Below are 25,287 nucleotides of genomic sequence, written 5' to 3' on the forward strand. Positions count from 1 at the left end.
TAGCAGCTGTATAGAGCTGAGTATAATGACTGACCTACATTAAGGGAGAGAAGAGGGGAGGCAGGGAAGCGGGAGGAGAGAACATCTGAAGAAAAAAGACGAGATGAGCGACAGGACCAAGGGAGGATGGTGACACGTGAGACAAACATTTCAAAAGCAGGACCCAGATAAAAGCTCTGCATGCTGGCATGTTTGCTTTTAGACGTTTAGTTCAAAGTAAGAAAAAGCAGAAGGTGTAACCACAGTGTAACCTTCCTTTGTCAGCCATTATAAAAGGGAATTTACGCAGCGTTTCTGGAGTAACATACAGCTGGGTTACTTCAGTACAACTCAAGATCAAGGTCATCATCGGATCATAACAGGAACACATGCAAGTAAAACCCCGGCCCTTTGCAAACTGCTCTTTAATGTTACCACTCTGACTTTAAAAACGACCTAATGAAACATTAAGTCTCTCTGTTACAGAGTGCCTGCATTGGTTAATTATAGAACTATGCATGAGCAGATGACTGTGTACATGTTTTTGGGCTTTTTCCCCCCTAAGACCACAAACTGTACTCATGCACACTGTGAGCCAGGAGGGTGCCAAAACAATACTAATCCTGGGCCACCCAATACAGACTCAGTGTGTGGTCTGACAAAAAAAAAAAAAAAAAAAAGCCTTGAAGGTTAGCATTTACTCATCTGGGTGATGCAGTTTTGCAGAGCCACTTAGAAAGAGTGCAACATAAGCTTCAATTCCCTCTATTCCCATAAAAGCCTCAAGGTCAGTGGCATTACAAGCAGAGTTGGAGGGTCAGGGGCCTGGAAATATTCCTGTGACCTTAAAGTAATCATGGAGAGAGACAGGTGCTGGGGAGGAAGGAACAATGGTTTAGAGAGAGGGTGAGTTTGTGAACACTGCACGTCTTTTTCGAAAATTACAGTTGAGTGATGCGAGACAGATGATTTCAGTTAGAGTGGAGATCATGAACACATTTCTGCCTTTAGCATTTAAAAACAACGACACACTAGAAAATGCTGGAAAGTGCATTTGATAAAGGAAATGAATTACGTTCACACACATTAACCGGGCCCTATTCATCTTTATTGGCAGGAGTGCCACACACATTGCCTCTCCTGGTGTTTGAAGGCCAAAAGGCCTTCATGAATACTTGTGCTCTAGTGTTTGCACTTCACTTGCTAACAGAGAGGTTATCTGCCCATTGACACTCACTAATCCAATGTGGCTGGCAGCATTCAAAGTCCTCCGTTCTTAAGCGCATATTCAACAGTGGAGGAAGCGGGTCGTAAATATGGGAGGGAGAAAAGGGCTATTTGCATTAGAGGGCTAAAGTGGACAAGGAGAGGCCTCGAAGAGGTAGATAAAAAAGGGGGGACAAGGATCAAGAGGGGGGAAAAAAGAAGAGGATCACGAGGATCTGGAGAGAAGAGAGGATCACCAGGGACAGGCTTTGTCATGTTAAATCGCTTCTCTCAGCCCATGTTCTCCCTTTCTCCTCCTCCTCTCTCTGGAGAATACAATAGTCAATCACAGGGGAATAGATTACAAGGGTCCGATCTTCTCAACTTCAGAGCAGGATAGTGACATTGGAAGTGGGCTTGAGGTCGCAAATAAGCGTGTGCAGGACTCAAGTGGGTGACAGCGTGTGCTCAGGGCGAGCAGCGACCCACAGGGCAGAAAACAGAACCCAACAAAACCTACAGAATACCTCGAGCGCACACAACTTGAGCCAATTTCAGCAGGGCCAAATTTTAAATTTACAACATTGAAATCTCTACATCTATATATGCAAAAATCCACTATTTCATTTGTGTGCTAGTTAAGTAAATGAAAAACACACTTTCTAATTTTGGCCTGTTTCAAAACAACACAGCAGAGGTCAGAAGGCAAATATTGGTTATGAGGCAATAAAAAATGCTTTAAAAAAGTGCCTCTTCATCACGCCATTTCTCCCCAAAATTAAGAATCCTTTTAGGTTTGTCACTTCATTTACTTGTCAACATGAGTTACAGGTTCTAGTTAAACCTTACATCTGCCTTCAAGCCTCAGCAGGTTAATGTGCATTCCTTTAACATAGACTGCAAACATAATGACCATGGTTCCCTTCATAAATTAGCTAAAAGTACCAATGTCAGCTTTAGAGTTAAAAGGGCATTGTGCATGTAAATGGAGGCATCTGCAAGAGTCTGGACAAGATGATGCAGCAGGCGTGCCATTATCCTGTCACTAGTCTGTTAAAGAAGTCAAAGATGCTATGACCCAAGGGCTTTTTTTTTACTAGATCGGCAAAGTGGTTAGAGTGGCCTAAAGACCCCTCGGAGACAGCTGACATATGCAGAATTGCCAGACGCAGAGGAAAACAAGCTAAATGCAATTTAGTGCGGCTGCCCATCCTTCATATACAGAGATTTGGAGCCTATATCATTGCCTGACGAGGCCGCACATTTGACAGAGCCATTCTGCATAAAGCAATGAGAGTAAATCCAAAGACGAGAATAGCAGCTTATAACAAAAGTTCCCCTAAAGGCTGCACAGCCAGCCAAATCTTCTCCTGCTCATGCCCCCTAATGATGAGTGATGACAGGCGTTTTATTCAAATGTCTGGTGCACAGTGTCGGTGGGGCTCCTCGGTGAAGATGTGAGCAGAGTGAGGGGTAAAACTGGGAGGCAGCAGGAGGCACATTCAATTGCATTTGATGTCAGTGCCATCGCAATAAAAAACAAAAAACCCAAAAGCAGAGGTGCATGTCAATAGCGCTGGGACATTAGGTTTGCTCTGTGTTTAGGACAAATGGCTGCTGACAGCAGGCAGAGTCATTAAGGGAGTGCAGTGGGATGTTACTAGAATTTAATGGAGGACATGTTTAGCTTCCTCGGGTATGGGTCGTGCTCTTCCCTTCTCTTCCCCTCTCTGTGGGTGCTGTCTCTGTCTCTGCAGACACTAATTTCCTGCATGGATCCCTGACCTTTCAATATAACCTGGGGGAACCATTTGATCACAGCACAGACACACATAAACCACACACCATTTCCTGTGATATGGCTGCCCACCAGTCAGTGGGACTGTTTTTTGTCAGACGACATTGCCTCTTAGAAATGGAAGCCTTTATCATAGAACATCAAGTAACTACATCTTCCTCAACTTCCCTTTTTTCCTTCTTTTTTTTAAGAAACAGTAACAAAACTGAAACTGACTTTCAAAAAAAACAATCTAGTTTATAAGTTTTGTGAGGTCGCCATTATTGTCAAACTAGTTTAAAAGTGAAAACATGAGTACAGTTGTGCTCCAAGCCAAGCGCTTGGATTAGCCTGGTGTTAAAGCTTCCACCTCTCCCTCCTGTCCTTTCCCCCCCCCCCCAGGGTTCAGTTAACCCCAGCTGGCCTTTGCCGATTCAACTGCTGCCTCTGCCAGCCCTGTGACCTGGGCTTCATTATGACCCTCGGGGGCGACTGGGTCTCGTTTTGCTGCGACCCAGTTCCACTGCAATAGCAATGTATGCCATTCCCAGTTAACTCTGTCCATTAAGCTAAGTGGGGCCCGTCAATTATTCAACAGTTTCCAATGTATAATTAAAGAGATAAGGTGTACTGTCATGAATAGCGGCGCACGCAGGTGAGGAAAGACAGCAGTACTTTTAATTCAGCGTTCTTTGTTATCATATATCTGAATGGCAAATTTTTTTCCAATGTGATGAGAGGGATGTTCAGAGAAACAATAATGTTAATCAGTAATAAAAAGCAGCAGCAGGGTGTTTCATAATCATTAGATAAAAGACAGGCGAGAGGACAAAATGAGGAAGTGGAGAATTAGGGGAAGTGGTTTAGCATAGGGATGATGAGAAGATGAGAGCTGCATAGAAAGAAAAAGATTCACGGCCCGAAGGATGAGTAGAACATACTGTGTGTTTATTCTTATGCTTTAAAAAGAAAAAAACAAAACAAAATCAACTCATTTATAAATCACACTGAACTCAAACGAGAGTGAGTGCAGAGAGAAAATTAGGCCATAGTTTTAAAAGCAAGAGAAAGCAGATTTACAGAGCTGCCCGCCCGCCCACCCTCCCCCCCTGCTGTGTAGGTGTGCGTCCTGGGGGAGCCCGTGATGTTAATACAGTTATTAAGCCTCTCCACTGAAGCCTGCTCCACCTCCTCTACCCCGAGCATCAAGGAGTTCTCTCTGCCTGCCAGGCAACGGGCAAGCTTGCCTCTTCCACAATGAGATCAAACAGACCCAAGTAGGCCAGCTCAGGGGAAGCCTGTGATGAAGCGTCCCACTGAGCAGCGAGGGCAGGTGGGGTTGGGTATGTCAAGCCCAAGGAGAATCCCAGCAGGCTTTAGGAGAAGGGGTGGGGGTTAGACTTTAACCTTGCGATAGCTCCTCCTTCACTTCTTCTTCTCTTTAAAGTCAGCTGACCAAGATTCCCATGCACCTCTTCTTGGAGTTGGGGATTACAGCCATGAAAGGTTTTAGTGAATGTATATGAGAGCTGACTTTTTCTCTCGTTAGCTTCAAGGATATGTGCAGCCATCAAGGAGGTTTGCAGGTTGATAAGACGTGCACGGCGTACAGCCAGGAAAGCCCCCCCCCCCCTCTCTCTCACAACCTAACTGGTTACCCTTGCAGCAGGGTGTAGGTGTGTGTCTAATCGCTGCGTTACTGCGTTATAATTCAGACAGGACAGGGAAGATTAGTGTTGCCACTCCTGCCTGTAGCCAAAGGGAGCAACTTTGGACAAACATCTAGACAGCGTGCAAAAGTTGTTTTTCTAAAGTACTAGCAGGTTTTTTATTAACATTTTATTTTCCACTTATCTGCAGCAGTTTTTAACAGGAATATAAATGAAATGGCTAAGTTTTGACAAACATTGTGACAATGCTGGCCAACTGGCTCGCACACATTAGGAAGATCACAGGAGGGCGTTTTGTGTCATGATGACACTTGAAACTAAATGAAAGGAAAGAAAGTTAGTGACTAAAGAGATGGGCAAGATAAGGCGTAATGTGCTGTAACGTGGTAAATAGGACGGGGATATAGGTCATTCTGTACCAGACTCAGTTCCCCAACACTGGCCTGTTGGCAGCTAATGGATGCAGGCCAAGTCTCTATCAGTCGCACTAGAACACTAATAAGATGAGTCACCGTGCCAAGAATCTCCCCTTCTCTTTCCCTCTCCCAGTTTTATCCCTTTACTCGTTTGCCCCTCTTCCTCCTTTGCCATTTGTTCTCTGCTGCTTTTTGTTCAGAAGGAGAAAAGGCCAAAAATCCAGAGACCAAAAAAATGACATTAAACCCCCTGAAAGGCTCCACAGAGATTACTGTTTGAAAATGCCAGCCCCTGCCCACCTCCCCCTCCTTTTCCCTGCGCCTGAGATCTCTTTTTCCTCCCTCCCCTTACCTCCATCTCAATTTCTTTCAGCTGAGAGGTGCTGACAGCCCAGACACAATAATCTGGCTCTATTGTGGAACTGCCACAGTGGCAGCAGCGCTGTGCAAAGGTTTCCCACGTATGGCGCGAGGGCAAAGCGGGGTGTCACGTCACGGCGGTGCCACTGAACAGTGCCGCTACAAGGGGGTGGGGGGACTGGTAACTACTTGCAACAGAGCACCATGCAGAGCTGCTTGACAACTCCAGTTCAAAATGTTGTCACCTTTTCCATTAGTCAGCTCCGGGGCTCAAGCAGAGACCGAGAGGAGGGGAAGGGCTATCTAAAATCAGAAGTGTAGGAGCTCCTTGGCAAAGCACAAAGAGGACTTCTCTTTGATCACAATGCTATCACTGGGAGCACAGAAAAGATTATTTGAAGGTTGTTAGACTATGGTCAAAACAAAGCAAAAGTCCAACACTGGAACACCAACTGAATTAATTAGTGAGCTCCATCATATCTTTGGGCAAACCTAGTGGAGCAAATGTATTTCTTCATACACTTTTCTCCGTTTCCTTCATCTTTTCAGCCAACTATAAAAAGCCTTCTACAGGTTACTGTTAAAAATCTCATGGAATAACAGAATGCACCCTCTGAGCTGCATGGCTGCATATTTCCCCGTAAGCCCAGCCTTAAACTGAAAGGATATCCATGAAAACAGGACTATTTTTTTGAAGAAAAAAATAAGGAAAGGATAAGGAAAAGAGAATCATTTGTGTCTGATTTTTAACCAGAGAAGAGAGTGCGTGTCATCCTGAGGGTTGTTGACTTAACTCCACTCACAGCAAAATGAACAAGCAGCAAGGAATTCCGGCACATTATTTTTCCCCGGAACAAAGAAAGGACCTCGGCATCTGACATAACCATTTAATTAACATGATATGGGCCTAGAAACGCTCTCTCCTTACTATCAGCCAGGGTACATCAATAACAATAGCCCAGATAAAAGAGAGCAGGTCACAGCAAAGGTTAGACGTATCTTTAAAAAGACAATACCACCTCCCTTTTGAGAACACAGCAACTCCACTCGTAACAAACAGGATCGAGTTGTTTCAGTCTGCACTCGTCACCTTTCATAACCCGCACTGGTTTGGAGCTGCTCAGCTAGGATGCATCTCTTGGCTCACAGAGAGCACAAACATATCAAACGTGGTTACGGGGGAACAAGTGGCATGTAACCCGAGCCCGTCTGCCCCCTTCAGTCGGACATGCTGTCCTATCCATCACTATCCAGCTCTATACTCTTCCTTCCCACCTCGACCACACTGCTGGCAGTCTATTTCATCCTGGTCCCAGGTGGGTCTTTAAGAGTCAAATGTCAGAGGCCGAGCTGCAGCCAGACACATAATGAATATGAAGCGATTCAGAGGGGCTGTGGGAAAGAGAGGAGACTGGTGTCCAGACAGTCCTGAGTCATGCTGAGCAGACCTTTGGCTGGGATGATATGAGAGAGAACCACAGAGGAAATGCTACGCAACATGGACATCTGATGTTATTTAGAAAGGTGCTTTCATAAATCAAGACAAGACATATGAACAGGTCTCATCTTCCTCCGACTCTGTATGTTCCTGCGGGGCTTGTTAGAAACGGAGATAGCAGGTTAAATATAAACCAGAAAACAGACTCCAGTTATTAACTACAATGAGATCATCAGAAACACCGAGACCGTTTGCTATGTTAGGAGCTGGCCTGCTGGCTTAATAAAAGCATAGTTGAAACCAAGGGGATTTTGTTTTGATGTGCACAAAATAACTGCGGAACATTTTGTGATGGGATCACACCTGCTGAGATGCGTTCTCAGACCAAATATTTTATATTGACAGCCCAAATGAGGATGAGGATGGGTCACCTGAGGATTTATGAAATAGATTACAAATTAAAAACAATGTGGGACGGCGGTGTAAAGCTATCATTCCCACACCCTTTACACACTGCACTTGTGGGTCGGATCGCACAGGTGTTTGAATTTGACCTTCATTCTAATCTCAAATACACATGTGCAAAGTTTCACGGCTGCATATTGCACAGTTGAAATGCTACAGTGTTGAGAAACTCTGCCCACAGACTGAAGGGACATGTGAACACCTGCCCTATAAAAACAGCCTTTAAAAGGCAGTCTCTGCTACAGCAGGTGTCACCGGGGAGCACACAGACTCACTAGGTGAAAACAATGGCAGTCATGCTGTTGCAGCTGATAAATAAGGGCAGGTTTGATTCAGGACTCCGTGCTGATTTTTTTCCCCCCTTGCATTCAACGCAAACACGAGCTGTGACAGAGCATTCGTTTTCAGTTAACAACACCAACTGAGACGGCAGCAACACGGTGCTATTTTTTTGTCCCGCTCGTGTGAAAGTGCCAGGCTTTTGTATTTTTAGCACACTAACCTCTAACCTATTTCCCCCCCCCCTCTCGCTGTCCCGCTCTCAAAATAGGCGGGCATTCCACTGCGGTGCATGTGCAAGTGTGCGTTTGTGTGTGAACTACTTGAGGTGTGCACGGTTGTCATCCATGTGATGCTAACACAGATCCCCAGAGGCAAAAACTGAGGATGAGTGTGCTGGTGGGAAGCAAGCAGTCCTGTGCTCTGGCCTGGAGCTAGTGGCCTGAGAGAGCCTGGCTGACTGCACAAGAGAGGCAGAGGCATGCAGCGGTCCTCTGCAACTGATGAAACAAGGCAACATTCCATGTAATCACTCTATATATAGAGGATGCTGAAAAAAAAGAAGGTTGGAGGGCAGGAAATCTTGTAAAATATGAGGAAAAATTAGGGCAGGGAAGCATTAAAGATTAATCGCCACACTGACTGCCCGGCTCAGGCTTGCCATGCGGAGAATGCCACCACGAGATGGGAAACAGGGAGGAAGATAAAGTGTGAGAAAGGACACACTTTAGGAATGAAAATGCCTCGCAGATGAATTCTGGGATGATAAATGTCCGTGGTTCAATACCCTGATGAATTTATGTGTGTTCCATTGTGGGAGGGTGGGGATAAAACATGGAGATGGGGAAGAGATGGGAAGCGCAGGGAGAGAGAGGGGAAGAGGGAGACAGTGCCGGTGAGCTAGCCATGCAGAGCACATTGCGAACAAGCCATCTGTAGAGATAAGTAAAGAAGTGATTACAACAGGCCCAGCTCAATTTCTGACAGTTGACGCTTGACTGCCCCTGAAGAGCAGAATTGATTTAAATGAAGAAGCAATGAATATTTTAGAGGGCAGAATCCCCCTTTAACCTGAACAGTTTTGATGTCCCTCCCAGCCCCGTGCGTGTGTGTAACGGTGCTGACACCAGGGAGAATGTAATTATTGATAGCGAGATTACAGCCCTGTTGTCGCAACGGCTGCAATCAGCTGCCTCCTTTAAGCCCTGATGAATCAATGACACTGCCTGGATCTTTTCTGTCTGCACTGCTTTGTTCATCAAAGTCAGCTTTGCAGTGTACACCAACCCTTGTTTGGGGATTTAGCGGCAAACCAAACTGGTGTACAGTACACTCTGACTTTTGCCTCCGGCTAATTCTCTCCGCAAACAAGCTGAGGCCCATCAGTTGGTTTGAGCGTGCGTTCATGTGTGCACAAAGGAAAAGAAAAAATGAAATGCCCAGACAAGAATATGCTGAACCCGTGATGTACTCGATATGCAATAGCAAGGCATTACGTCGCGCCACCTGCAAGACAACATCAAAGTTGCGAGCCAGCTATAGCAGTGTTTGGAAGTAAAAAGCCGGTTATTCTGCCACTCTGTTCAAGGTGAGGGACCACACCCAGTCATTACACTTTGTGGAGTGACTGAGCCAACGGGCATTTAAACAAACAAAAACACGCATCTTTGTTGCTCTTGGTAAACTTACTGCAGCGACTGTTGTAAGTAACTGTTGAATTGCATTAAAAGGGCAACGACTGCTCCACAGGTAGGTGGCAAGGTGCCGTTTTTGGGAGCAAGTGATGGCAGGTTGTGAAATGCTGCCCTGCAGCCTTTCCCAGGAGAATGGCAGGAGCAATGCTGAACTCCGGTCACTCCTCTGCCATTGCAAACATACCTTGATGACACAATTTGTTATTGATGTTACCCTGAAGGTGAGAGCAAGCGTATTCCAGTGGACAATCAGATTGCACTCTTTCACCCACACACATCTCCCCGCTCTGTGATGTCCCAGGCATGCAGGCTACTAAATCGCAATCACCTTTGGTTGATCGGGTTTAGATAGATGTGGCAAAAATGAGGAGACTGCCTAACGCTTTCCTTCTCCAGAAGAACAGATGACCTTGTCTCAGAGCTGTGCATCATTTCTGCCAGTCCCATCAAGTCCGGACCAATAAAGCCCCACAATAAAATCCTGATGTTCATGATGGCACCAAGACACATTTGTGTTCAAGCAAAAAACATAAGACTCAGGGACCCCACAGTCGCATAAAGGGCATGGTCATTCAGGAATACTAAGGCCTGGAATTTGCATTCCTGCCTTATATAAACAGTCACAAGCTGTAATGTTATTAAAGTAGCTTTGCCAAGAAATCCTTGATTGTTCCAAGAAAATAAAATTTGTACTTTATGATCTTCCCCTTGTAGGATAGAACCCCCCCACACACACACTTCTGTGCCAGAAACCGACAGTACTCTAGCCAGTTCTGCTTAGTGACCCGACTCACCGTTTATTTTCTGTTGTTCATGTTTTTCCAGTTTCTAGCATGCACTATAAAAAAAAAATGCACATAGAAAGAAAAGGTGCAGGAAGTGATATTTGCATTTCTTTCGTAAGGCTGACACAATCTGTTCTCCTGCACAAAGTCCAAACACATCACCCACTTTCCGTGTTTCAGTGTTGCTTCACAACACAAACAATTACGGGTGCTTTTTGTGGTGCTGTCTGATACTGCAGACTCAGAAAAAACTAAATGGACTTGCCTGTAAATCTGAAACTTAAAAAAATGCAAATTCAAAAAACTGCTCTTACAGCCAGAAAAAAAAGGGGGGGACAAGGACTTAAGGACTAAATATCAAACAACTCAGATTAAGACACATACTGTTCATGTAAGCGCACTTTCATCATCTTTCATCATCAGAAGACAAACATGACAAAGAATGCTTTGCTCTCCATCTCACATATGCTCTATGCAGTGACTAATTCTTTTACACTATAGACAGCCTGAGAAAAATATACCCCAAAGAGCAAGACGCCCATGGGCTGCAGAGCATTTGAGCCTACCGTGCAATCCCCCCTTTCCACCATATCCCCAGTTTTTAGTGTGTGACAGTCATGTGAACAAAGCCGCGTGCATTCTTTCGTGCATGAGCCTATAACCGCTGTAAGGATTCTGACTGTGACTCAGTGAAAAATCAAGTGGATTTAATCTGCAAGGCCACACACTTTTCACCTGAGCCATTCAGAGCCTTCTTCCAAGTAGAACCAAAATACAAACAGCACACAATGCCTATGACTGGGCAACCTAGTGATAAACAGAGGCTACATGTAAACAGTCAAACCTCTTAATACACACCATCTTTTAAGAACTCGTTTTACAGGCTCATAGTGTGCTGGATTATATCAACTGATGTAAAATGGAAACAATCTTTCTCATATTGCACCTTTCAGTCTCTTTAAGGATCCCCTCGGGAAAAGACCAGTCTCCTATGATTAGTTAGCTAGCCTGGCAAAAGAGCACTGAACATTGGTTATGTATCATAACCTCTACTCTACGAATGCTGTTGTAGGCCTTAACCCTTTATCATCAAAGTATCATACTTGCTGTGTAATTCTGACTGTAAAATGACAAAATAATGCTCATCTTTCTTTTCTCTCTAGCCCAAAATGATTGAGGGGATATGAAAATCTAGGCAGGGCTGGTTTTTCTGTCTGTATTCAAAAAGCAGTACTTACAACTGAATTGTGTTACCGTGATACACCGAATATCCCGGCAAAACCTGACTTCTCTTCTTTCCAAAAATCATTAATATTGTCTCTAGAACAAACAGTTATAGAGATGTGATCATCTGTCATTTAACTATAGCATTACAGATTCAAAACAGCCATGTCTAATGAAGTGCATGAAGGGGCTCCAACAGATGAATAACAATGGAAGAAGCTGCTGATTCCATGACTTAAGCTAGACAGGTATAATTCAAATATATATTGGTGATACAAGTAAGAAAATGAGGAGTAAATCTGAATGTCAGTAAATCCAAGCTGAGCAACAGCAAGTCCTGTACGACTTAATTACACCCCATTGGTGTGTGCTTTGGACTTTATAACGTTTAAATGCACAAAAGAAGCAATTTGAAGGAATATCACTATCACTAATATCACTAAAGGGAAGGGAGTAGGCTCAAAAGCATAATATGGCCTTGTTAAAGAACCAATAATACTGGGATGAAGCACCCATATGATGTGGATTTATACCCACTCACTTAGTGGGTCCAGAAGGCCGTTTTAGGCTAGATTCACTTTAGCAAAGATGTCACTGAGTGCATGCTTAGAGCCAGAAAGCTCTTCTGTGAAGCCTGTAATGAATAGTTAGATCCAATGTGGAGGGGTTGAAAAAACAGAGGACCAAAAAAGAAAAGCACAGAGGGGGTAAAAAGAAAAAAAAAAAATGGTAAGACCTACCAGGAAAAGTGCAGAGGAACATACCATGACACTACTCTCTGTGAACTTCAAAAAACAAAAAAGCAAACAGATGTTTATGGGATTGTCTTGTGATTTTTTTGAATCTGGCTCATTTGGATTCCTGCGTGAGAGCGGGGAGTGACGAGGAAATCTCGCGCTGTTGTCTGGGTTGTTTTCTAGCCCTATGATCCAATAAGCCTCTGAGCCACGTGATGACACTTACGGATGTTGCGCCTCTCTGCTCTACACCCTCCCGTCAATGTTCTCTGGTTGTGCACTAAATTTTTTATTACATTCAAGCAGTAAGGCAAAGAGCAGATATGCTACCCCTCACCCACACACACACTCTCACTCTCCCCCTGCAATTCCTCCATTGAGCAAAACAATGTGGAGTCGAGTAAAGGATCAGAGGTCTTTTCCTGGGCCAAACCCCCACAGTCTCCCCTCAGACGAGCTCACATGGTTTGAATCAATGCCACCACTAGAGCTGTTTTAATGGACCGGTTCAATAAATACTATCAGGCTCTTTGAATATCTGTTTAGAAAAAAAAAAATGTACAGGCTTCGCCTCTTTACTCGGGAGAGATCTTTTTCAAAACAAATAATGAGATGAGAAAGATGAAGAAAAGATTACAGCACGTACAAAATAGTTATGGCTGCTTGTCTTTTGTTGTTGCTGCCAAACATTAGAAATTCCTGTCTAAATTTCCCTTTGTCGTGCGTTTCTATAGTCTTGAGACAAGGAGGAAATTGGTCCTTAAGAGCCCGTGGAGATTCCTGCCTTTTTTTTTTTTAGCTCCTTCACCAGTGAAAGACAACAGAGCTATCCCTTTATAAAAAGGGCCTGCTCACGCTTTATGCAGCCTGGCTCTACTGAGGTAAAGAATGGGAAGCAGCTCTTGCTATACTTTGTTGCTGCAATAAAACTCTCTCTCTCTCATATCTGCAGCAGATATGCTATCAGCAAAATTAAATCTCCCACGGCTGCTGGCGGATACTGACCCAAGGAGATCATGCAGCAAACGCATGAACGTATCATCAATCTAAACTAAATCTCACTGATATAAAAGCACAATAAACCTGTCATTTATAAAGACTGCTATCCTCACTACCTAGCACAGGAGTCTACACATAAAATCATACTAACTGAAATATTGTTTTTTTAAAAATAAAGTTATGCGAGAACATCACTTCAAATTATTTATTAAATATAAATAAATGAGTGCAAGGCTTTCAACATTTAACAGATACAGTTGTCTGGTGAAGGCCATGGTGCTGCTGCTGAGGAACTTTGGCCTGTGGGTACAGCTTCCCAGATTACCAGAGGACCAGGGGATAACACTGGCATGAAAGTTTGATCTGATTAACGCTGGCATCACTTGCACAAACCTGGTTTGCATTAAGTGCAGATTTCAGGAACGCAAAAGCTTCGGGTAGCGTGGCCTGGATCAGAGCGCAAACAGACTGGCAGGAAAGAGAAGGAGGGAAAAACCCCAAACCTGAGTGAACGCTCAGAAAGAAACGAGAGAGACGAAAGTGGGTCAAATATATATAGGCCTGTTGCAGCATTGACGGCTTACTGATTGTGATAACGTGCAGCGCTGTTGAGCACATATTATGGGGTTTAAATAATGGAAGTGGTAACTCCAGAATAAAAAGGCCTTCAAATGATCGTTTCACATGCGACCGGCGTGTGCTGGGAAGCGCAAAATAGGAAATATAGTGATTATTATGCACACACACTAACAGGGAGGGTTCAACTTCACCAATTAGTGAGATGAAGGGGAGGGGGGGGGGTGTTTAAAAAAAAAAAAAAAAAAAAAAAAGCACCTACAGTGATTGGAGCCGTTCCAGTGCTGGTTCCTGATGGACGTGCTGTACGGATGGGGCGCCCCGGGCATCAGTCCTTTCTCCGGGATCAAGCATCCTCTGCTCTGGTTGTAGTAATCCATCATTAAAAACGGGTTCGGGCTGGGATTCAGTCCCACAACGTCCACACTCTCATACATCATATGAAGCAGGGCGACGGCAGGGGGGAAATATTAGCAAGAGGGCAAAAAACAAAAACAAAATACCCGAATTGTTTGTGAGGGGTTGGTTTTCAGCTCGCCACCAGCAGCGGTGCCGAACGGAGGGGGGGAAACTGCATTAAAATCGAGGGGAAAGTGGTAAATCCAAACACAGCAGGGACATCGGAACATTTGGCATCTTCTCACGGCAATGTGAAGATCGAAAACCAGACCGATGGATGAATCGGTGTCCGAATGCGCCTGATCGGATATGAAAACATAATCTCAAAGAGCAGTCTGCGTTGTGTCCGAGGTAAGAAACTCGACAACAGAAATACAATAAAAGGAAAAAAGAAGAAAAAAATCGGGGACGAGCCGAATAACTTCAACAGAAGGTGTCTGTCTTTACGGCGCTGCTCAAACAGAGCAACATATGAGGCTGTATCCACACGACAAAGAATAAATCCAACCCCCAGTCCAAACAAATCTTTAAATAAATACAACACAAATCTCCAAAGTCTGCGTGGACAGCGCAGGGAGATTTGGGAATGTGTTGCAGGCGCAAATATTAGGAGAGGGAATTCCGCAGAGTTGCAGTTTGTCCTTTTGGGTTACGGTCGGTTGTCCCGTTTGCGCCCGTCGTGGGTGGACTCCTGTCAGCTCCGTAAAACGAACCAGTCCCCCCTCCTCCTCCTCCTCCCCCCCAGCCTCGCAGACTCTGTTGCACTACAACGAGCGGCCGCTTCCCTCCGTCAGACCCTGCTCTCCAACATCCAGGCTCCCGTTAAAACGCGCAGCGCCGCCTTGTTTTGTATTCGGGGAAGAGAAGCCTAAAACCATTCCCACACCAAACCGTGCGGCTATCATGTTCTGCAGAAATGTGACAAGGCACAGCAGCTGAGAGCTTTGGCTCCACCTCCACTCGGCTCTTTCTCTCTCTCCTCCTCCCCCCCTCTCTCTCCTGCTTCCCCTCGGTGCTTTTCATGCGTTGCTCCGCCCCTTCTTTAACCCCTTCAGGGACGTCACGACGGATCTCCCTCTCCCGAAACACGGGCACTGCGGGAGTGTTTCTTTTTGGGGGGTGAGCCCGCCGGCCGCCGTCAAACTGAGCAGCGAGGGCTTTAAATAGGAAAGTATTTGAGGACATGATTAAGTTATATAAGCTCAGTAATTAGTCTTGCGTGTCTTTACAGAGTGATTGTGCACACAGCGGCTGCTATATCACAATCTAACTCTCTTGTTTCTTTTTTTCTTTTTCCTGGAAGTCCCCGTTTATGTTCTCACTCTTTACTGGGCTCCTCCTTCCAACTAATTTGACCCTTTCCCCTCATCAGTCCCTAACCCTCCCGATTTTCTTCTCCCCCGGCCGCGGTCTCCCTAATTTGCCTAATGCTATGCGGCTGAACTTTTCCTGAACCCAGGCAAGTAGGCAGCCTCACCTTCTGGTGACCCACTGGCTGACTCGGATCTCTGGCTTGCTCTCATCCCCACATTATTCAAGGTTTCCCACCTTGTATACCCAGTGTAACACTATTACACTTTTCCTCTGGTGCTGCCCAGAGAGGCGCCTCGGTTCACACAGCACACACAAGGATAAAAAGTGCCAAAGTCACCCAGTCATAGTAGCAGGGCGCTTAACTTTTTCTTTCCTCCCTCACAGTTTAGTTACAGCTAGAAGAAGTCCAGGAAGTTGTTTTCGGAGTTGCTGACTTTATACCGCAACATTCCAGGTAACATTGTTCCAGCTTATTAAGCAAACCCTGCAGCTGTGTCATCCATGAGGCATAGCAAAAACTCACACTATAAAAGCAGTTTGAACAGTCAGCTGACGCTAATATCAGTGCTGATAAAATATAGTGGCAATGAAGTTTGTAGCCCCGTGAGTGCATCCAAACTTCTCATGTTTTGCCTTTTTCCCCTTATGTGCTTCAGAAATCCCAGCCTGTAATTTTGTGATTGTCATGTGATCTGGAGGACAGCTGCTGGCCCAAATTGTCTGTGCATGCATAATAGTAGAGATTAAGGCCAGGCACCAACATACAAAACTGTGTGGGGGTTTTTTTTAACCTTAACAATGTAAAAGCAGAAATGTAATGTTCGAAACACACAGAGCAAATTCTGCCTGTTTCATAACTCAGTGGGACGTCCCTGACAAAGTCGAGAACATAGGAGGACACTTTCCGAGCTGTTTTGGTATCTCGATGTGGACGCAAAGCTTTTCCAAAACTGCCTGGGTGGACAGTGAACATCTGATACCCGATCTTGTGAAATGTATCTGCGCAAACACAAGCACGGCCAAAAAACCCTGAGTGGCTTGTATTGTAACCTACACCACAGCCGAGACAATACCTCTCCTCCCCCACTTTCCCTACACCTGAGCCACAGGCCACAGCTGGGTCTGACCAGCATGTTTTTTTTTGTTTTTTTTTTTGAAAGGGATTATCTGCACACTGGCAGGGGGGCTCGGCTTGCTCCGCCTCCAGTGACTGTGACACTTATTTAATGCAGGCCCCTAGTGTGTTTACCCTGCCTGATAAGAGCCGATGTGCAGGCCTGGGCCATGGCGACCCCTCGTCTGCATTGATAGCGCAGCCACACATTCCTTGACAGGATTAGCCCAGTGAGTAATGGTTGTCAGAAAATGCTAATTTTCCAGGCTCTGTTTTCCTCTCTGAAGAGGGAGCATTCATCCCTGGGTAATACCCCATGATTGCATAAAACAAGCTGAGAGATAACAGACTGCTGATCATTACTTATTAAGAGAGGGGAGAATACAAGATTAGGCTGACATACAGTCCTTTTCCCACAGCTTTTTATTTGTAGCGAAAAGAGGAACTCCATTAAGTCAAAAAAGAAAAAAAAAGAACTGAATATATCCAAGTGGCTAAGAGTAAATACGTGGCAATTTTCACAGGAGAAGGTGATATTGGAACAGCGGACTCCTCTGAGTACACAGTTGGAGAATTGAGTGTGTTACACTGCATTAGTGGAAAAATTAGGACTGGTTTTTATTCCCAGTAATAATATGTAATATGTCACTCTCACATGAAAGTCAAAATATAAGAGCCAGGACATACACTTGACGGCTGGTACCACAACAGCAGAAGTAAGAGTGGTAAGTTAAAGAGGGAGAAGGACGAGAGGCACGCACACACACACAGGTTTCAGCCCACATCAACACACACCAGTTCAAGTGGCTATTCTTGTTCCAGCATCAACAAGCGCCACACTCCTGAGAACATGGAAAAGTACTTTGGCACTGGAAAGCCAGAGAGAATGAGATTGTGCCTCGATCCCCTAAGTTGACGCTGAGGACCCAGTCTCAGATTCGTCGCTCGGGCTTCAAAGTGAGGGTGCGTGAAGTGCCGACTCCAAACCGATGCACGGACCTGATCAAAGCTGCATTCAGACGCAGGGGCCTTGCAGAAAGAGTTATGCAACTGAAAATAATAGGGAGACACCACGAGCGGCAAACATAACAACCTTGATCTGAAGCAAAGCAAGTGAGAGTCTGGTGAAGAAATAGAGAGAGAAATGGGGGGTGGGGGTGGGGGGGTTTAGGAGAGAATTCAAAGAGTTTTATGGGCTAAGAGAGAAGAGGAGATTGCTGGCTGGACCTTGAGGGTGTCAAACTATTTTTACTGCCCCCACTTTCCTTCTTTCTGAGTCCAATCAGGGGCACTAGGAAGCTGTAAAAAGTGCACGCCTTGCCATTCCTTCCCCAAGGAGATGGGCAGACAGGTTAGAACAAACAATAGGTTGTTTTGTCATTTGGATTATGGCGCACAGCAATAGTGGGGGGGAGCACAAGTCCTGTGTAAGTGCACAAAGTGGACTCAGCAGTATCCTTCTTTAGAGCATGAGTGAGAATTTCTGTTTCTGGAGACGATCCACTTACATCTGCAATCAGCCCTTGGCTCTTGTGTTGCTACCTTCACTCTGGAGATCATTTCTGTCCTCTGTGACTAACGAACACATCCTGCACAATGTGCTCTTTATTGGACATGATGGTCAAATCAAAACAGAATCAAATTGTCTCAATGTCATGGAAAAGTCTGCTGAGCTCTGGCTGCCTAGAGACACTAAACAGGCAAAACAAACAAAAAAATAAATAAAGAAAGAAAAACCAACCAGACCTGCCGTATCGCTCAGACAACAGTCGGCTTGGGTAATAGCCATCTCTTGACACGATAAGGCCAGAAATGTTCCAGTTAGAATGGCCTGGGCCTAATTTTAGAGTTCCTGTCTGCCTTAGTGGCTACTACACAAACACAGGCACTCATGGCTCACCTCCCCCAAAGCACTCCTGCACATGTGCCAGCAGATGGCTAATGCCCAGACGATAAAGAAGTTGGGGCAAGCCTCGGCAAAGGTTTCTATCTTTCTTAAATCTTCCCAGCGGCCTAATAAAGCAGCACAGCGGTGGAGAATTCAGAGAAGAAGCACTTTAAGGAGTTGAAATGTGTCCTAATTTGAGACGGCAAGATAGTGATCGAGTCTGTTCAGGTCTCTGTCACACTGTGAGACAAAACGGGCTCTCTGTATGTCAGCATTATCCCACGACTGATCAGCACCGTAATCCCACCCCACCCCTATCACTAGCATAGCCCTGGCAACCACTTCCTCCTGTCACTCTCCAACTAGAATCACATCTTTGGCGTGCATACCTGTGTGGGTTTACGCATGTTTGCTTTCAAGTCTACCTGAACCTCCGTGGCCCGTCTGTTACCACTCCGTTCCCCTTACTGCCTTTACAGTTTCCGTGTGTGTGTTTGTTTGCACAGCTGGTTTTGTGCAGCCTGTACAGGCAGCACCAGCCAAACCCAGCAGCTGTGCTCCCTGACATTGAGCCAGTGCGTAATGAGGGCCCGACCCTCCAATGTGAGAACAAGCTCCAGTTATCAATGAACAACTGTATCACTTCCACCTCCCTCTGTCAATCTAATGGAAACACATACACACGCATGCGTACGCATGAACGCACACAAACCTTGACCTAAAGTTAAACTGGTCTATAGATCTCAGCCTTGGTGCTTTGCCATCCTGTGTGTGTGTGTGTGTGTGTGTGTGAGAAAGAGTGTCTTTTCTAAAAGGACCCTCTTAGCCCCCCCCAGTCATTATCCCTTTAATGTCCTTCCGACAGCAGATTCCAGCATTTATGGTACAGGCATATATCTGCCCATAAAGCCTTTTATTGTTCAGCCCAGCTCTATGGTGGCCGTAACCTGGTTTTCCCATTTTTTATGGGGGACCTTCACTATATCACAGAGGGGGGAGGACAAAGCTGCCCACCATCGGTGTTTACCAAAGTATGGCCGACTCATAAATCCATCGTGGCCGGCGGCATTCTGGAAATACTTCAGCAGAGGAAGAGAACGAGAAAGAGAGAGAGAGAAGAGGTAAGCGACGTAGCTTATTGTATAGCTTGTAATTGTCCACACTCTACAGCCTTGAGTTAGAGAGCCATCTCCTCAACGATCATTAGGTTTATGTTGCTTTGCACCAAGTCCATCACTCAGAAAATCAAGAGAAAATTGCTATGGATGTTACCCTGGAGGAAGGATATCTCAATATCAGTCATCCAAGACTTGGAATGGCCTCCATTAGATGTCAGAGACGGGGAGATGTTTTAGTGCATTCAGACGGATACTGGCTAATTCTATTTAGAGGAAAAAAAAGGACAAGAAGAAGAGAGAATAAAGCACAGAAACAAGGAACAACAAAGAGAGCAAGAAAATGAGAAAAACAAGGGGAAAGAAAATATGGTCAAATTCCTCCTGAAGTTTTGTTGGCAAATTTATAAGTTTTGTTGATTATCAATTACAAAAAAAGTGTTTATTCACACATTAACCATGATTAATCACAGAGAAACCATTGCAGAGAAAACAAACTGTAACCAAACCTTGACTGAGACTTGATAATCATTATCCTGATTTGAAATTATGTGCGCCTGTCAGCAGAGTCATCATACCCGTATGGTATATTGTCTGGACTGGTCCCGACACGTTGCTACCAAGCTATCAACCTCCAGGGCTGAAAAGTGAAGCCAACAGAGTTGAAGCAAGTCCCAGTCCCCATAGACTCCCGAAAGTGAAAAACTTCAGATGTTTACAGCCCAGCGCTTTAGTTGATTGCCATTGGTTAGTTCCACCTCGGCTAGTTCCAATAACTTCACTCTCAAAGCTGACGGCTGTGTTAATTACAGTAATCAATTACACAGATTGGAAATTAATTGCAAATTTAATGTTTAGCTCATTTTGACAGTGCTCCCTGCAATGCATCCCTTGCTTTTGCTTTTGCATACACGTTCCTGGATGACATCCTTCTATACTCATATTTTACCTGCAGCTGCTGACTAATTAACTAAACTGTGAGAAGCAGGCGAAGTATATTATAAGGAAGTTACAGAAAGGAGATGAGCTCTTGCAAGAAAGCAGGAAGCTGGAAGAATAATCTCTCTGCTCTGCCAAAGCTCACTCAGAAACTGGCATTACTGATGCAATTACAACTCAAGCTACACTCATTTATCCATGTCTGCATTTCCTGAATCCAGGTTTTCCATCTCATGGTCTTAAATCAGAGCTCTCAAAAACTAGAGATGTGCTGATAAAATGGGGGGGAGAAGAAAGAGATGCAGAACATGCTTACAAGTTTTTGATTATGACCATGCTGTCTGCTTTTCTGGTTGAAAGCATTTCATCTCTTTCTTTTAGAGATCTAAGTATTTTCCCCACTCCCTCTTGGTGCCTTCTCTCTCACACTTCAGGATTTGAAGTGCTACAGAGGACCAATTTCCTGTTTTCTATTCAGAAGTGTGATGCTCGTGGTGGCCTGGAGGGGATATGGGAGGTGGTGGTGGTGGGAGGGGGTTAGTGGTTCACTTTAAGTGGATTGCCCTCATTCTTGTTATGCCCAGCCCAAAGCATTATGATGCCTCGGTGACTGACCTCCGCTTCAGCAGTGCCCCTAACACCAGTACAGACAGGGCACACCAATTGTTGTGCTTGTTGCACAAAGGCTGAATGTGTGCCACGACCTGCACAAAAGGTTGGACAACTGCAGGCCAAATGTGTAGTCAACACTCACTGAAACCACAGTCTGCAGTGTGTGGAGTGGGCTGGGAGTTATTTGCGATACAGCTCTAATCCTGTGCTCGCTCTCTCATAAAAGTTGACTGCCCTCTCTCTCTTCTGGGCGCCCTTTCTCGCTGCAACCTGTTTTCTAATGCTTGTATGCATGTCGGTGTCTGTGCACAACTCTGCCAAATGATATGAAATGTTCAAAAAGTACCGATCTAATTTGGATGTTGATGAAACGTGTGAAATCCTCAGCTTACCCAGCAAAGTTGGGAGCCGGTGGGGACAACAAAGGCCCTCGGGAGAGCGGCTCAGAGCATGAAAAATGCCCCTTGCCGTCATCACCGCCACGGCCCCTGCTGGCCTGCCTTTTACAGAGAGGTGGGGGGAGAGAGAAAGAGGGGATGGGGGGTTGGGGATCTGCCTCATTCTAACTTGGGAAGGCAAGAAGGAGGAGGGTTAATGGAATGGATGACTCCGGCACATTAGATGAGAAGTGAGCAGAGCAATGAGCAGAGAGGGAGTCATCAGCGTTTCAAAAGAATGGGGTGCAGTGAAAGTAGACGGAGCAGCTATACTCCTTTCCCTGATTTTATTTTATATATATATGTGTGTGTGTGTGTGTGTGTGTGTGTGTGTGTGTGTGTGTGTGTGTGTGTGTGTGTGTGTGTGTGTGTGTGTGTGTGTGTGTGTAAGAAACAGAGGAGTTAACTGGATGAAAGGCAGCCACATTTAGCCACAAATCCCAGAGGTACACATACGGGTCAGCTTCAAAGATATTCACTGTATGTGGGGTTGTTACTGCAGTCAAAAGGTTTACTCATCGTAGCCCCAGGGAGTAGAATAGAGCTGCGTCATTCTCACACAACTGGCACGTGAAACAGATATCAGTGGAAAACCTTTTGCCCTCAGACATTGGCTCGTCCTACCCTTGGCATTTAGGTGCACAAACATTGAGGTGGGGGAAAAAAAGGGAACTAGTGAAAGCAAAACTAACATCACATGGCTTATCATATGTTTAAAAAAATGCATTTGCATCTGGCAGCACAGAGAAACTTTTGTGCTTTTGCTTCACTCGGTTGCGCATATCATTGCAATCCTAGTGAAATGTGACCGTAATAGAGAAGAGGAACCTTTTTAAAAAATGAACAGATCTGTGAGAAAGTCAGGGTAGAGGCACTGCTAATTTCTTTCTATTCATTCACGCTGAAGAAAAATTTCTTGAAATGAGCTGCCTTTGCAGTTGGGCCTGCCTGTGATTAAAAAAAAAAAAAAAAAAAAAAAAGGAGAAGAAGAGCACAGACTGGCTTTGGACTGATGGCATCCAATGGCAGTCGCTATGGCTACCCAAACCATCTGTGTTGTGAACCCATAGAGAGGGGGGAGTGTCTCTAAAGTAAGTAAATAGGCTAATACAAAAAGTGAATGGCTCAGAAGGGCAGATCATTAGCTGACCACATCTTGCTATTCTCTGTGTGATACCAGGACAGGAGGAGGGGGTGTTGATAGATTAAAAAAAAAGAAAAAAAAGCAGCCTGATAATATTTAACCAGCAGAGATCTGTCATCAATCTGGACCATCTTCCCCCCACCCCACATCATCTGTCCTCACCGCCAGCTCTGACCCATTGTCATTCAAACCCCAGCTCCCTTTCACTCCTTATTCAATATTTTTGAGCCATTGTTCCACCTTACATGCCCCGGCTACACTACATTACTTTTCCCAGTCAGTGGTTTAAAAGGGTGGAGAGCAACAGCCAAGAGAAAACAAAACAAAAAAAAACCCCATAATAAGTTATAATGTCAGAAAGTAACAAAAACATCAGCCGGCCGTCACACAAGTCTGAGTTTTGCACACATTTTCAAGCATGCACATTGTGACACTTTCTCCACTTCATACACACACTCCTTTTCTCCCCTCCCTTCCTCCCCCCCCCCCCCACACACACCCACCCACACGGAGCAACCCTGTGGGCTTCACTGGGCTCTTTGAATAAAAAAGAGAAGTCATTTATCCGACTCATCTTTGCTGCACCTCGCAGCACCTTTTAAAAACACTCTATATTCCTTGCTAAGGCTAAAGCTGCACCTTACTGACAGCATGATGGAGAGCCCTATTCTACCCCCCTTCTCTCTCTCTTTCTCTCTCTCTGCAGTCTCCCGTCTTTCCATCTTAGCTGCCAACAGCCCTGACTTACAAAAAAAAAGTAAAGGCTAAGCTTCAGTGACGATGTAAGAAAGTGTAGATCCTTGTGCATCTGTCTGTGTGTGAGCTTCAGTGTGTGTGTGTGTGTGCGTGTGGTGTGTGTGTATCAGTGTTTGCATGTTTAGTCGGGGGAAAAAAAAGTGGCATAGTTAAATGTGTAAAAAGGTGGAGGGGGAGTTCACAGATGAGCTTGCTCATGTGTGGAGGTGAGAACAGGAGTGCCAGAGGCTGCTGGGAGGCCTGTCGTGTCAGAGCTCATCAGCAGCTAACAAAATCATCCACCAGAACCTGTCAATATTCACTTCGCTACCCTCTCTCCGGATCAACTCGTTTGCTGTATTCCACTCATTCTATTCGGTTTTTGTTATTATTGTATAACCTGGAGAGACATCACAGGCACGCTTGTCAACTTTGCTGTTGTTAAATAAACTAGGTACATCTTTGCTTTCTCACAGATTACTTAGGTTTTAGTCTTTCACGTGTAGGGAGACCACACTATGCAAAGTGTGGACCTGTGTAGGTGTCACGTCACCATTTTTTTCTTTAAATCAGTCAAGGTCACTGCAGAAGCACATTACACTGAAATCGAGTTAAACAGCAGTATACCCACTGCACGCATTCGTCTCAGGATCTCGTAGCATAATGCTCCATCTTATTGATTTTGGGGCAGTTGTTTTGCTTTCCTTTCAGGACATTGTGGGCCAGACGAGATGGTGCGCAGGCTGCGTCTCGCTTGATTTGGAGCGTGCTGCGTCCGCATTTTTAGAGCAAAAGGTCTGTGTAAAAGGTTCTCTGGTGACTTGTATTGTGGTATGGTGATATGGTAGCATGTAAATACAAATCATACAGATTGAACTTAATATAAATCAGTTGGAAATGTAAAAAAAAAAAAAACAGAAGGGAAAAAAAAGAAAAGAAGAAGATGGCGTATATTTCTGTTAGCACACGGTCGAGCGTTGGGTTGTCTAGACTGTATTTGACCAAAGGTGTGCGCGCTCCACATTTGTGTGTTTATCTGGAACAGTTTCCATGTAACCGAGCAGACATCGACAGCAAAACCTTTAACCTACTTGGCAAACAGCCCGGTTCTTTCTATCTCCCTCTCTCCATGGACGGATCATTCATCATGCTCTTCCCCTCCCCTTTCTCTCCATACAGCATCGTGGTCTGCAACATTATCTTCATCAATACAGCTTTTAAAGCAGATAAAGGTCACGATCGAGACAAGATTGATTGAAAAGTGTTCTTATTGAATAAAGTAATAAATGAAGGGGGGGGGGGGGGGGGGGGGGTAAAAAAACTTATGGTATAAGCCTAAAAAAAAAAGTTTGTTACTAACCTGTGCTGTTTCAAAATCATTCATTATATTTTTTTCCACCTCTGTGATCATCTGTATCTAAATCTAACTATGTATGCACCGATGCTGTATGGCTCTCTGAGGCCTGGATGCTAACGGTTGCCTCTTCCACATTTTAACCCTTAAAAATATTAATATATATCTGTTCAATTGAAGATGGTAAGGAGTTCAGAGTAAATAATCTCACACTGCTGCTATGTCTTTGGATTGTGTGAGTGGTGGGTCTAATTCAACCAAGCATCTGTCATGGGAGGTGCCGCTCCATGTCCTCCATCCTCTCCCCTCCTCCTGCTTCTCCACAGTGGTATCAATCTTCTGCCCTTAACGACTAAACTGATTCCTGAAGTGTTGCTGCTCGGCTCATCAGGGCAAAGTGTAGCTGTGATCTCCTGTGTGGATAACCCGAAAGCATTTTGTAACAGATTTTGAAACAAGTCCTGATAATTGTTACAACAGTGGTGACGGCAAAATATAGTAAGTGATGTCAAAAAGATACAAGCGCTGACAGTAAAGACCGATGGTTTCTACACTTCCCCGCTATCAAGCAACTTCCCTCTATTTCAAAATGGTTGACATCCATATTTCTAATACTCAAACACATTTTTTT

At 44.9% G+C, this 25,287-nt stretch overlaps 1 protein-coding gene across 8 annotated transcripts in view; it reads right to left on the reverse strand.

Annotated features, from left to right (window-relative positions):
- raraa (retinoic acid receptor, alpha a) overlaps positions 1 to 25,287 on the reverse strand; it is a 143,302-nt gene that overhangs the window by 25,891 nt on the left and 92,124 nt on the right. The window contains exon 1 of one of the 8 annotated variants that reach the window (XM_085284112.1): positions 13,868 to 14,738. The exons of the other annotated variants lie outside the window; for them this stretch is intronic. Within the exon in view, the coding sequence (XP_085140238.1) occupies positions 13,868 to 14,045 (178 nt within the window). The 5' untranslated portion in view covers positions 14,046 to 14,738. Of the gene's footprint in view, positions 1 to 13,867; positions 14,739 to 25,287 lie in introns of those variants that run through there. 8 annotated transcript variants of the gene reach the window in all.

This window comes from Mchenga conophoros, linkage group LG8 (assembly GCF_057382185.1).
Source record: "Mchenga conophoros isolate Kocher_MC1m ecotype Shallow Benthic linkage group LG8, M_conophoros_male_GT1.1, whole genome shotgun sequence".
Lineage (NCBI taxonomy): Eukaryota > Metazoa > Chordata > Actinopteri > Cichliformes > Cichlidae > Mchenga > Mchenga conophoros.